The sequence below is a fragment of the Chroicocephalus ridibundus genome, chromosome 2, assembly GCF_963924245.1.
Source record: "Chroicocephalus ridibundus chromosome 2, bChrRid1.1, whole genome shotgun sequence".
NCBI classification, from domain to species: Eukaryota; Metazoa; Chordata; class Aves; order Charadriiformes; family Laridae; genus Chroicocephalus; species Chroicocephalus ridibundus.
In genome coordinates, this window is record NC_086285.1 from 102,091,553 (window position 1) to 102,106,332 (window position 14,780).

Sequence of the window (14,780 nt, forward strand, 5' to 3'; positions counted from 1 at the left end):
CCAAAAATAAGAGGAACCTGAAAACTAGAGGAAAACTTAAAATGACCAGAAGATTCAGGTTCAGAAGCAGTCTTACGATGGGAATGATGGAAGTGAAAAACTCCCCACGCTGAGTTTTATAACTCCAAGAAAAGGCTTAGATATGAATACAGCCACTTGCAAATGCATTGATTGGTAGTAATTCCCTTCTAGTTCCCAATTCACTGACTCTGATTCTGCCCTTGCTCCGCTTGAATCTAGAACTGAGACCATTACAGTCAAGATACACACAAATAATATTTTGTGTGTGTGTGTCCAGAAGCAGTTTAATTGGGTCTGAGCTGAGAAAGGGGATTCGCTAGACCAAATTTGGTAGCCTCGGAATCGGATTGTACTTCCAGACTCAAACCGATCATGTTTTCCTGCGTGGATTTACCAGTTCACTCACGTGGGTGCATCTGAATTAGTCTGCACGACATGGTGTAGATACCATGTTGGGCATGAGAATGTTGGGGGGGGAAAAGAGCGCGAGATGTCTAGCCCTTAGCTATTTCATGTCATTAATTGGACTTTGCATACTGCCTTGAGCTAGAAGAAAAGCCAAAAGAGGACCCACTTTACTAATAACTGACATTTCTGCTTGTTTCTGCAAATTAGCTAGTGTGACTTAAGAGGTGACAATGAAATATTATCTGTTGCCTTGTTTTCATCTCCATCATCATGTCTGTGGGGAATCTTGAAGAGTTTACAAATAATATCTTTCTTTAAAAAAGACACTGTTTCTCTGTTAAGTGACTATGCATTCTAGATGTTTCTCAAATTCTAGTATGACAGTGATTTTAAGTTAATTTTAGGTAGATAATGTATTTGAAGCAACAAAGTATTTCACAAATGTTCATAAAAGCATCCATCACAGTGGGAAGATGCTTAAATACCAGTAAGCCTTAACTTCAGTGTTCTGAAAAATGTAGGAAAGGTGATCCCAAAGTAACACCATTACCCTAAGCATTGCTGTATGGAGTCTGAAGAGAGCTACACTTTTGAGAGCTCTGATATACGCCAGCTGGGAAGCTGTTATGCTGTGTAGGATCTAACGGTATATGACGCTGATCACTCACAACTCAGAGCCTCTTCCAGCATCTGTGGATCTGACTGTTTTCTGAAGAACATGTAGACTGCTGTCTTTCCCCAGTAAAACTGCTACAAGGATATAAATAGAGAATCTTTAAAGTTTCAAAACTATGCCAATTATATCTCACTGATTCTCTGCAGGCTGTTGGCACAGGTTAGAACAGCCTGAAGGTTTAAAATGGACAATGAAAAGGGCCGAATTTGATTTTATGAAGAATATGTTGGTTAAACCTCCTTCCTGCCACTGCCAAGCCTCTTCAAATCTCTGTGCCCAGCAACGCTAATGCTCTTCTCTGCAGCTTTCAGTCAGAATTTGATGCTGATGAAAGCATCACCTGGAGGGATGCAGCGCTAAAGAAGTGGAAGGGGATGAAACATCTACTTCATTATCATCAAACATAGCTGTCTTCAAGAGTGCTTTCTGATATGGAAAGCAATATAGACAAAATCTGAAATTTTAAAGAAAAGTCATTCTAAGAGTCCCAGGTTTAGAAATAGTTTAGCCTAGACTTTTTAGCTTTAGAGAAATAGCCATCTTAAACGTCACAGTAATTCGGACAGTTGTCAAGTAAAGCCAAAACCACAACTGGGCAAAAATAAAAGGCTGTTAGAAGCTTGCTGTAAATTTAAGTGAGCGAAGATTATTGTTGTTTCATTATGAAATGGAAAACCATCCCATTTCAGTGACTGTCACTGGGAAATTTATATTAGAAAATTAATGTACCAGACAGTTCCTGTGTGCCTTGAGCTGCCTTAATTGGTTTGCCTAAGAAAGGTTTAAAATCCTCTAGTCACTAGAAACATTTCATGAATACTGGATAAAAGGGTTTGAGTTCCTGCGTAGGAGCTTGTACCGACTAAAGAGGGAAAATCAGTGTTTGTGTTCTAGGCATGGATGGCTGTTCATGAAAAAAACAACCTTTTAGCTGATTCCAAATACTCTTTTCTGATAGGCATCAGCTCACACTTCTGCCTGCAGGGAAATTTTCAGATGTAGAGTAGCCAGATAACACCGGGAATGAGTCTCCTATCACAGCCTTTCTCTAGCCAGTAGCAAGAATCATCCAAGACCGACAGTTATTCATACTTAAAAAGAGATTTGTAAAGCTGCCTGGTCTTTGTGCCTTTTTTTTTTTTTTTAATTTTCCTTTGTCATTAAGAAAGTTTTGAATTTGCATTGCTCATTTAGAAAGATAATAATCTGAAGACACTGTGCTCAGCAATTGCACGTGAATAATGCCAGCGTCCTCTACTTCAGATGCAAAGACCTCGCTAATAACATAGGCCGCCTGCTCATTAGAAAGAACATAGTAAACAAAGTAATCTCCTGCGTGAAGCCAAGGTGACAGAGCCTGGGCAGGAAGAAGAGCTCGGAGAGGAGGTAGTGGCTCTTGCAGTCTTTCGAGTCATCATCAGAACAAATGAAATACAGCCTGTGCAGTTGTGCTCTCTGCTGGGATTAATGTAGTTTAAAGAAAATGGAAGAAATTACTTCAGAACATCATCTGAAATTGCACTGTTGAAGAGAGAGCACTGCTGCTTAACGCGGTGTCCTTAAAAGGCTTTATGCCATCTCTTCTGATTCATTCTTCCAAAAGCAGTGAAAAAAAAAAACAGTGGTGGTGAAATATAACATGCTGTTATGCTGTTTCTACAGACACACAGAGCTAGAAACCGAAATCATCAGGGACTCAACCTCAAAAGAGCAATTCGGAACATCACCTCAGCAGTTCATATTTACTTTTTAATACACGCAGGAAAGGGCTTGAGTTCCTAGTCCCCGTGCTTCAGACTATTTCCTCTTCTCTTGCCACTCTGAAAGACAGGTTGTTTACATCAGTGTTTTTACACATATCTGAAAGAGATTGTAGTCAAGAGTAAAGGGATTATTTTGCTCGTGCTTCAGGGGCCAACTATAGATCATGAAACTGGCTAAGTATTAGTAGTCAGCACTCAGTTACATATATCACCAGACTTGACAGCATTTGTTGCAAACAATTCCAGTGCCTGGCATTTTGCTTCCAAAGTATTCAGAAAAATTTGCAAAAAAGTTTGTCAAGTGTGTATGTTTCATTTGAGTTCCTTTCTTGTCATGCTTTTAAACCTAAGACCACTAATGATGACCATGTTTTAGGCAGATGACAAAGAGCTTGCTTATATGGGCGCTGGAAGAGACGGCTGATGTAGCAGAAAAGCTCTGTCATTGGATACAAATGATATGGCAAGAAAGAATCACAGAAAAAAGAGCATCTAACTGCTCTGCCTTGTGCTAATCATAAGCCTACCTGAATGTGTAAAAGCACATTAATGACTGACAAAGCATAAAGGTTTCTTCTTTCTTCACCTGCGATGGCCAGCAAGTACAATACCGTTTGATGCGTGATTTCCAGGCTAGTATCCCTTTTTCCCCACCTTCACCTGCTTATGAATTGCTGGTACCTTGTCAGGAACGTTATCCCCTTGGACTTGCTTACTGTGTGTAAAACAGAGCGTTCAGATGTTAGCTAATCGGACTTTTGCTTGCTGTGCTGAAAAAAATGCTATGATTGTCCTGTCTCGTTTCAGCATAGCTGTGTAAAATTGTGTGTATGCATCTAAATGCTAATCTAATGGAACAGCATAGTCGGGGCTTATCTCATGTCATTGTGCTGGCAACAGCACACTTTTGCGCGAAGACAACCAATGACAGAGGACACTGCTGAGATGGAGGAAAGAAGAAATTCTGTCCATTCCCCATCCGATTCCTGCACTTCCCTGAAAAAAAGACATGAAGTTCTGCCCAAAATATGGTAAAGTTCAGATAGCAAAATATTAGTTAGAAATAGAGGCACCCTTCTACACAGCAAGGTGTTTCAGTTATGGATGTCCTTCCTCCAGAAATAAATGAAACAATTGAAAAAGGGGTTTAGAGAGTGGAGACAGACAAAAAGAAAATCCCCTCTCCCACAAAGAAGAGACTGAATGGACCGGAACTCTTTATTTAGAAGGGAGTTAAGTTGCAGCATGATGAAATCACGATGGTAAGGCTTACAGTACTTTCTATTTTCGCCTGTTCCTAGATTCAGGATGTATGTGAATGGTAGGCACATAAAGATTTTGTTGTACTCGATCACCTTTTCCCAAAATTTGAAACTTAAAGTGCTGGTCTTCACTTACCATTTCTTCCAGCCCAGCTGTGGAATACAACTCCGTTGCTCCTATCATGATATTAGGAGATGCACAGTGCAGCCATTTTTTTTGAGTAAACTTGTTTTTGGGAAATGCTTGTATTTCAAGATGGTTCACACTAAAGGAACCAGGGAAGAGCACAACTGGCCAATGGCACAGACTACTTGTATCAGCTGTTGTTAACAGAGCTCTCTTGGCCAATATAAGGCACCAAGCACATCTTTTTTTATTAAAATTCCTGGATAATTTTGCCCAGAACAGTTTCTGCCCTGGAAAAAAAAAAGAAAAAAAAGTTACTTTATATGTATCTCTCCTGTGTTCTTTATTTCCGAACGGCCTCTGATGTGAACCTGTACATCTGGTTATCCCGTACTTTGCTCCTGTTGAAGCAGTTTCTGTAACCTATTTAGAAATCAGGAATGTTTCCTTAACCCTGAGATAAAGCTGATTTTCCATTTACCTTTTTGTCTACCAAGAGTTCACAGAAGAAGCTACATAAGAATATACGAAGTGTCCCATGAGGTCAGTAGACTAGGTCACCTCCCAGTCCTCTGTTTCTGAACAAAGCAAATAAATAAGCCATCCCCACTCAATGAAAATTTCAGAAGCTCACTTCCTGCTGTGCAAAGGAACAACATGGAAAACACCACTGATTTTTCTGGTTTAGACTGATGTCCTAAGAGCTTCAATGAGTGCCTCCAATATTATGGGATTTGATGAATGCCGATTCTTCATTCTTCTTTTCCATCACTGTCATGATTACCAGAAAATTTTTTCCTAGACACTTCTGTTCCATCAATTTATCCTCCTTCTTCCCCATGTTCTTTCTCCAAAACTCATGATTTCATGTTTGGGAAACTTAGTCATTTGTGAGTATACTTTTCAAGCATTATTCCTGTGGCGCAGGGAGATATTTAATGCTTAGAAGAAAGCAAGTTCATTTCTTCCTGCTGTCTTATGCCTGCTCTGTCTAGCTAGAACACAAGTATCTGTTTGGATGAGAATGGTGGTACTGCTTCATTTAGAAAATGTTTGCCAACAGATTTTTAGCTGTGCTTCACACCTGCTCTTTGAGCTGCTCTGCTGCTGCTGCTGCTCTCCAGACACCACTGTTCAGTTACCCAAATCTTTTAGAAAATGTCATAAGAGAGAAAAGAAGCAGGGAAAAGAAATCCCTTTGGATCATAAAATATTTCAAATTTAAATCTTCAATCTTGAGAATTTTGACAGAAACACCTTTTCTGAACGTAGTCTCGAGGCTTGAAAAGCGGAAGTCACTGGGTCTGCTTTGGTCAAATGTTCTAGAAATGTTTTATTCACAGCAGTCTAAGGATATAAAATCGTGGATTCAGAAGCACTGTTGATGTTATGAAGCATTTTAATTTTCGTCACCCTCTGCCTTCTGCTCTCCTCTCACTGTTCCGAAGGTGACAATTACCTCTTTATCCCACAGGGGGTGACAACTTTATTGCTGTCTCCCTAGTGTCCTCTCTGGCGCTGTGCTCACATCTCCTGTGCTCAGCTCTTTGTCTCTGCCTAATTGAGTGGTGTAACTAGGTTGAAACCAGAAGATTTGTGCACAAGCTGCCCTCAGGTGGAAGTTTGCTTTTTGTTTCAGAAGTGAGGTCAGACTTGCAGAGCTAAAAGCTTGTTGGGTTACTCTCAAATACATCATTTGATAGACTAAAGGATATTCCCTTTCTCTATAAACTTCTGTCTTAAACATGATGTTTGGAGGGTGGAAGAGGTTGTGAGTTACAGCCTGTAGCTCTTCACTGCCTAGAAGCTGCAGAGCCAAGACCCACAGAAAGCCAGCTTGCTGTTTCGTGTGTGTCAGGGGAGGCATATCTATAACTGAAGAGTCCTGTATGAGTAAATCGAGCATGTGTAACACAAGTGGTGGGCTCTGTGGATTGCCTGATGACATAGAAAGGCTTCTGAAAGGAGCTGGGACTCTCTGAGGGTGTCTCCCTCCCTCCCTCCTAGCTCATTCTGCTCTTTCTCCATGGCTCCTTCGGGCTGGCTCTCGGGCTGGCACTGGGAAGCAATTCAGAAACATCATCTCCCATGCTTGCCAAAACAATAAATAAATAAACAAACAAACAAATAAATAAATAAATAAATAACTGAATACATTTTGCTGGTTTAATAGGCCACGATAGCTCACACACACGACGGCCTGATGAGTGGCCCAGCTACCACCAGGTAGGTGTAGGACTGCGCAGCTGAGAGCAACAGGAGGGCAACACCTGCCCTTTGGGTGTCAGCAAGCTTTTAGGTTTGCTGCCCTGTGATGCTTCACCCTCCTTGGCTCCTACTTTTATTGGACTTAGTCCAATAAGGACACTCCAGGATCAGAAGTACACCTTGATTTCAGCAGATGTCACAGAACTTAAAGGGACAGTTCTAATTACATACTCATTACTCTTTGACAAAAATGCACTGTGTTTTAGATTAGAAATATAGCTTCAGTTGCCTTAGTTATCCCACTGCTTTTCGGGTACTTCTGCATGCATTTATTTAAATGGTTTACTTTATATTAAATATCTAACTCAAGAACCCCAAAAGTGACTGAGTTTATTTTTGGAAAAAACACAGTAACTTTTGGAACTGGTTTGACTGTGTAGGCTCAGGCATTTCAGAGAAAGCCACTGGGAATAAACACTGTTATATGGGGAGATGACTTGCCTATAGGGGAGAGTAGCCCAGATTCCTGGGCAGTGAAGTGGAACTGAGTCAGAGCCCTGAAATGTGCTGGCCCATTGGAAAATGGTCGGGGAACACGAGTCCTGTGGCATTTAATTATCTTGCATCCAGCTGTGATGTGTGTGTCAATATACTCATGATCTCTCCTCTGATGAAGGGATGTTTATGTTATTAATTTAGCTTGAATATGTAGTTATGATAATTTAAATCAACAATAAGATACCGAGTATAAGCTGAGTATATAATACAAATTTGAATAAACAAAAAATCGGTGCCATATGGGGGAAGACTGTTGGAGAAGGAATCAAGCGTGGTCTAAAGCAGACCTTTTTGTTGGTATAGTACTGAAAATCGTGGAAATAAATGCTATTTATTTATTTCTCTGTTTACTATATTTGAGACACTTTGCGGAAGAAAATGCACAGTAAATAAAATGATGGTCAAAGTGCAGACCTGGCCCTGACTAAGAGAGCAGTTAAGAATCTTCTGAACTCTGTTTTTATTGACTGATGAAGAAAGCTAAATACATGAATGAAAAAATGTGTTGGCTGTGGATTTCAGTGTCTGGGCAATGACAGAATTCTACCTTTGGCATAGGCTTATGTCCAGAGCTGAATAATAATACTGTCAGTGATAATGCAAAGAAATTTCTAATAAATACTAGTGCTTCATAGCTCAGAAAGAGCTTAATGACATTTTCATAACATAGCAAAGATAACTATTTTTTATCCACCAGGAAAAAAATAAAGTATAAAAACCAGCTGCTTCCAAGTTTAGACAAATTACTAACTTCTACAAAGACAGGGGAAGTCCCATGTGTCTAAAATAAAGCTAATGTTGGCCAATATTTTGTGAGTGAAAATGGGTGATTGCTGTGGACTTCTTATTCTGAACACAAATAAAGGACTGATGGCTTAAGAGAACATCAATTCCAAAAAAAAAGGTGGAGATTGTACATCCAGGGAGGGTAGAAACTGTCTTTTAAGCAATGAGATGAAACACAGTTATGCTGTATAACAAAGTACATGTGAGTAGGACAAAAATCAATGTTAGGCTTGTAAAACGGAGCACACAGAAGGCGGCAGTACGCAGAAGAAACACAGAGCTGTATGTGGCAATTGTGAGACCAACACTGTTGAAATGTTTGGTCCAGTTCTGGTTTTCCTCATTTGAAAAGGACGTTAAAACGCTGTCTTTTTGAGGAAGAAAAAAAAAGCCAAGTAGTTACAGGAAAAACAGCTGGACTCAGAGATGTATCTAAAAAAACCCCAAACAACAACAAAGCCACAAAAAATCCCCCAACGTAACCTTCTATATTTCTGTTGTCCAACCCGTCTAACTTGCAACCTGCAACTAGTATTGTTTTCCCTTATGGGATGGTGGTACATTTAGAAAAAATGAGTACACTTTGCCGAGGCTGCATAGTGAGTTATGCAGCTGTAACGGATCCCAAATAAAGGTTATTGAGATGCCGTTGGCAGCAGTGGCTGTACATACCAGCGGCAACATCCCGAGGTACCACGCTGTGCCAAGCTGAGCTCAATTGGCTTCTCTTTCACCCTCTGTTCACATCACTGTCTATTGGACTCCAAGACACATACTTTCTGTTTCCTTCCCACCAGCTTTTCAAGGATGTTTGCTGGTGCGAAGCCGCTCAAAGTTGGGCAGATCAGTTATAGAATTGGTATTTACTCTAGGATCACTTTACAACTCGTGAAGAAAGACAATTGAAGAAGATAAAACAGGCACTAAGATACCAGTTTGGTTTCTAGCGGTTTCCATTGGGATGATCTCTCTGTAATGAAGAGGAAAGCTTTGTTGATTAATTATTTTAATGTATAGTAAAATGTGTGGTTTGATCTAAGTGCAAATAATTCACTTGTGCAGTTGAGTTAATTTTTTGTTAAGGACAGAGATCATATTTTACATCTCTTGAAGTGAAATAATTACTTGACTGGGAAATATTGTTTGAATCTGATGATCATGTTCTGAAGAAGTTAGTATTAACATTCCTTCTATTATTTCCTTTAAAGTAGTACTTCTCTTCTATACAATCACTGATCCTCTTGCTAATAAGTATCTAAATATGCCTGTGCAATGTCACTGAAACACAATGGAAGATAAAAGAGAATTTTGTCTGGTTTTATATTCACATGGATTTCATAAGATCTAGATTTTATGGTGGGTCACACCACAAGCTGCAGTCTGTACTGGCACATGTGCTGGAGTATGTGATGAGATAAAAATAAAGGACGAAATAGTACCAAGATTTGCTTTTGTAATGTCAGCACTTAGCGGGTGTATTAGGAATATCTATTATTCAAACATTCACTACTTTAAATAGAGAAAAAAACACTGTTAGTAATTTATGAATCTCAAGTCTAAAGAAGATAACGCTCTAGCTAAATCCTATGGTATGTTACCCCAGTGGCAAAGAAATGACTTGACACGAGCCATAGAACATCATCAAATTATAACTCACTTCTCATGTCATAAATCAGCACATCATTTCTACAAAACAGGTTTCTGAAACACTGGTTGGCTTATTTCTTACTTGCATTGCTGTAAGTCTATAAAATGAAATACTGCAACATTTTATTATATATTTATATAACTTTTTTTGCCCCAAATGTAATTGTCTTATGTTTCATAAAAAGTGGTGAAAGCGTAGAGAAATGGGTGACTCCCATTAGTTTCCTTCCTGTTCCTGTTTTAAGTTAATATTTGTAAAAGTGAGATGAAGGTATTGGTATTTATACAATTTCCCCGTGTTCATGAGGAGTGCTCCTTTCTGCCACGTTGGCAGAACCAAACACTGCGGCAGGAACGCTATGTCCGTGTCTGCTGGGGCTACCTAAAACCCCGGTAAAAATCTAGGAGTGTTTCCTCACTGAGCACACAGGAATTTGATAGTCTTGAGCGATTTAAGGTACTTGAGACACTGTAGCTACTTGTCACATTTTATAATGAAGCAGCATGTTCCTGAGGAGCAAAGAACCAAGCAGTAACTGCAGCTGCAGTTGCAGTTTTGATGCCTGCATAATAAATATGTACTGTCATCGTCATGGATTGCACTGGAGATTCCTGCTTTGGGGCTTCTTGCTGATGTGTTTTTAGTTGATTTTACCTCTGAAAACAGATTTACTAGTTGGATTACACCTGGAATAAACAGCCAGTTTCAATTCCTCAATTTTTAATTTTTTTTTTCACTGTTGGTGTCTGTTTGTGTAAAAAGCAGACTCTGTAGTTTTTGAACGATACCCAAGACAATGTCAGAACTCATAAAATAGCATTTAGAAAATGTTATTCCTTTTAATAACCCATTTGACTTTTTAGCATTTTTCCAGTAAGCTTTAATGAAAACAAAACATTATTAATGAAAATTTTGCAGATACCAAGGACGTTTTCACATGAGTTGTTCCATAAGTTTCATCACCATCATCCATATCTTTATTTATGCTTAGGTCAATATAAGCCACAAATCAAAAAAGCTGATAAAAGCAAATACCTCTAAATCTATAACTCCGGTTATAGATTTTTTTAAATCCAAATTTTACATTTATTCAGACTATTTGACCTGATTTATGTTTTGTTGATAGTTTCAGAACATGTCAATGAGGATGTATGCATTTATCTCTAGTCAGCATATGCATATGGTATACGTCTGTCCAACTGAATGATAAAACTGGGTGTGATTTAGAAGCAGCAATGATAATATTGCAAACCAGTAACACTTGGAATCAAGATAATTTTGTGAGCTGGTATATTATGCTATCAATAATAGATGACAATCATAGATGCCTGTGATCATAGATGATAGCAGTGATTCTTGCTGTATGTTTATCTATAGATAGCACTCTAGTATACTACAACTTACAGTCCTATTATCTTGTAATAAAAGAATAAGAGGAGAGAGAGTTAAAGGCAGTAAATTTAAAATCAAATGAAAAAGTAATTTTTCCACCCAGTGAAAAATTTAACTATAGAAATCTCCGACATGGGTCACAGAACCAAAAATTTAGCAAGTTTAAGACTGGATTGACCATAGATATGTCTGCAATAAGTGACGCTTGCACAGCACCTTTCCAAGTCATTAATATTTTCTACTATTATTTACTTAAACCAAGTAGCCAAATACATTATGGTTATGTTCAAACAAATGAAGGGATGTTAAATGCTACTTCCCCAAACTAGAGGAGATCTGGATGAAGGGTGCCAAGGCGCACACATAAATCTGCCAGATAATGTTCTACGTTCTCTCCTGGGTGAGACTTAGTTCGACTGGATTTCAGTAGGGGCAGCTCCTGTGCCCTTCTGCAGCTGTCGCCAGAATCTCTCCCACTACCGGTGTTCATTTCTCTTGCTCTCTTTTTTGTCACAGATTGGGCCTTTGGGCTTTTTAAGGCTTAGGGCAAGGTAGCTTACACTTGTTGAAGGGCGTCTTCTTGTATTTATCAAAGGGAAATGGTGTCTTGTGGCTTGCAGGAAATGTGGGGTGAGCGTGCTGTACTACACGCCCTTTGTGCGGTTCCTTGCAGGTTCCAGTAATTCAGGTGGTTGCCTTCAGTTCAGCCTTTTAGTGACCAGAAAGGTTTATCCACAAAGGGGCTGACTCGCAGAGAGAAATGTATTGTAGCCTTACATGCTTATTTTTTGATTTCTCTTATCCTGGTGTCTGCTAAAACAAAGATTAATGGAAATGATAATAATAAACAAAACTGTGGAGGCAGTAAAACAGCAGTCTGCGCTGACAGCACTCAGCGCTCCTCTGCAAGTTCAAAATATTAAAAATACTTCTTAGCATAAATGAATGAACGCCTCTTCTTTCATACTCGATCACAAAATAGCTGAAGTAAGGAAGAAGAACTTAACAAGATCTTTTCTTAATTTAAGTCGGAAAGATGGGATGAAAAATGGGAGTAATTTGCTAGGGATACTCGAGGAATTTCAGCATTACATGACCATTATTTTGAAGAGTAACAACGTGATGCACAACAAAGGATAGTACTAACTTAAAGGCATTACATTTAAAAAAGAATACTAGGACATGCATGCTGATGTAGTACAAAACCAAGACACAAAAGCTATAGATGGCTGTAATCATTGATGTAAGTAGGTAATAGAGCCCTTTAGAGAACCATATGATGAATGAAACGGAGAACCATTTTCTTGTGTGATCTTTGATAGCTCTTACATAGCCTTGATAAAAACAGTCACACAGTGAAAATCAATTGTTTGCATCTCTCTCATCATCTGAGATTCAGGAAGTTACTTGTTTTATCGTACCTCCATTTCCATCCATGAAAAGTGGGTGATAACACTGCTCAGCTTTCTAAGGCCATTTGAATCTGTGTAAGAAAGCTTTAAGGAGGCGTTACTGAGTTATTTTAACCGTGGTGTAATCTGCTGTCTTCAAAGTTTAAGGCTTGCTTGGGTAGTTTTGATAGTGAATAGAAAATAATTTCAGTGCTAATGAAACTATGTTATGAGAGATTTATAAAACTTTTAACATATTGCTTTATTTTATTTAGGGTCAAGTTGTTTTCAGAAATGGAGAGAGGATGGGAACCATCAAATTTACGCAATTCCAAGGTAGGTTGCAAACAATTCAATTTCATTATAATTCTGTATGCAGATTCAAACTTGTGCATCAGTTGCATTTGTTTCAGGATGTTTTAAATACATACCGTTATTTTGAAAAGGACCACTTGGAAGATGCAGCAAGGTACTTAGAAAGTTTTGTTACCGTTTTAAAAATACTGTGTTTTGAACCCTGCGTGCTCTGAGATATTCCCAGATATTTCTGAGAATTTTTCTAGAAGAAAATCCACATACTTCTAGAAACTGCTGATCTATAAAACTGTACTGGTCACTTCTTAATGCAGTTGTTTATGAAAACGCTGTCTGAAGAGGAACTTAGAGAGGTTTTTTGCTGTTAAGCTCTTTCAAGTTAGTGTTTGTGCTCTCTGAAGACTCTCTTTTGACACTCTGCAACTGCTTGCTAAAAGTTGCTTCGGGAGCCGGTCCCTCAGCGTGCAGAGGACACACACGGCTGACCCCATCCCTTGGAGGCAACATGCTCCACAGTGCGGCTCGCCGAGCCCGCTGCCTCCTCTCAGCCTGAGCTGCTCCTGCAGGGAATGTCTTGGCAGCAGAGACCACGGATGCGGCCGTGGGGATTTGTCAAGGGTCATTTGCAGCTGGGATGAGGTGCTTGCTTGGGAGAGCTTTCTGCAGAAATGGTGGTTCATAGAAGACATGTTACAGTTGTTTCTACAGTTTATAGAATGTGATTCATATTTTTCTTTCTAAGCTGAGGCTGAGATAAAACCGGAGATGACTGCATTTGCATGGTCTTGCGAGAATAGTCGTGAGAAAGCTGGCAAATCCATTTCAGGCAATGCATGAGAAAGAAGCTTGCGCTCTCTTTGTCTTAGGAGATCACTTCAAGCGTAATCCTGCTGACCAAGTTACAAAGGCTCATCCTTTAGACAGAAATTGTCTGCTGTACAGGCATTATTATTAATGAACAGCAATGCACTTGAGGGGATCTGTTTACTCATTCTGATTTACTGAAGCAATCTTCGGGATTGCTCTTGCCTTCACAACTATAACTGATGGTATTAACTCACGTTCCCTGAAGCATTTCTACCACTGAAACTTTGTAGACGTCATGTCAGGATAATATAATTTAGAAATTCTTGCTCGACACATAATGATAAATATTGATTGCTTCCTCTTTTCCTGCCCGCCCCCTCCGCCCATTTTTTCCTAGTAGCAGTGTTTACAGCCACATGAAAGAATCAAGAGGAAATATTGTAAGGGGATTTTACAGGAGGTGTTTATTCCTCGAAGTCTGAAGGAGACCTTATGCATTATGCCTAAGGCAACTGTGTGTACCCTGCTGGAGTCTCTGGGCAAGGAGGAAATTTGGTGCGTTCCCTCTGCTCATTAAGGATGTGGCTGGGGATCATGGGGAGGTACGACATGCGTCTTCCGAATTAATCTGGAGGAGCAATAGAAGTGCAGGACGGCTAATTTTATATAGGTTTTTATTTCCAACTGTTCAAATTTGAGTTTCTTTATAAAGATTTCAGTTTCACAACAGATGCTATTTAGCGCCAATGGTTTTACCATCAGGTGAAGTGCCGTTTGGTCAATAAGAACACAGGAGACAGGCGCCCATTTTGTAATTCCTTGTAATTGCATAATGACAATTTCAGAATCGATTCAGGCACATACTCAGGATTTTGATCACCAACCAGAGGGTTCCAATTAACCTACAGGAAAAAGTTTTGTTATGACCCAGGCATCCTAGGGAGAAGTACAGGAGAAGGGCTGGATTGTCTCTCATGAGAGCAGTATTCTGTCAACACATCTGAAGCCTGGTCTCAAGTTTTTTTTAGTTTCTTACTAATTTTGGAAATGAAAAGAATGTACAAAAATGTATGAGAAATTGAAATAAGGAACAGTGCAACAACATAAGTGAAAGTAATCTATCTTTTTTTAACGGCAAATGATAGTCTAACTATTAACAATTTTTTTCCCTGTTCTGTCATTGGTGGTGTTTTTTATATTCAATACTTGTGGCATAATTGTAGAAATTATTAATTTGTTCAAAAGAATTCTTTATTGGTTAGGAATCTTTCTGAAGCATTCACATTAACTTTTAATAAATCTTGGACTACTAGCGAAGTTCCTAATAACGGAAAGAACTTAATTAACTCCAGTACTTAAAATGGTAAATGGGCTTTTCCTTTGTAGCTATAGCTGTTAGGTGTTATCAAGCTTGAGAG

General features: G+C 39.1%; 1 protein-coding gene across 1 annotated transcript in view; it reads left to right on the top strand.

The window, feature by feature from the left end:
- The window catches only part of GABBR2 (gamma-aminobutyric acid type B receptor subunit 2), a 491,662-nt gene that overhangs the window by 271,676 nt on the left and 205,206 nt on the right, over positions 1 to 14,780 (top strand). The window contains exon 8 of the mRNA XM_063326323.1: positions 12,516 to 12,576. Within this exon, the coding sequence (XP_063182393.1) occupies positions 12,516 to 12,576 (61 nt within the window). The remainder of the gene's footprint in view (positions 1 to 12,515; positions 12,577 to 14,780) is intronic.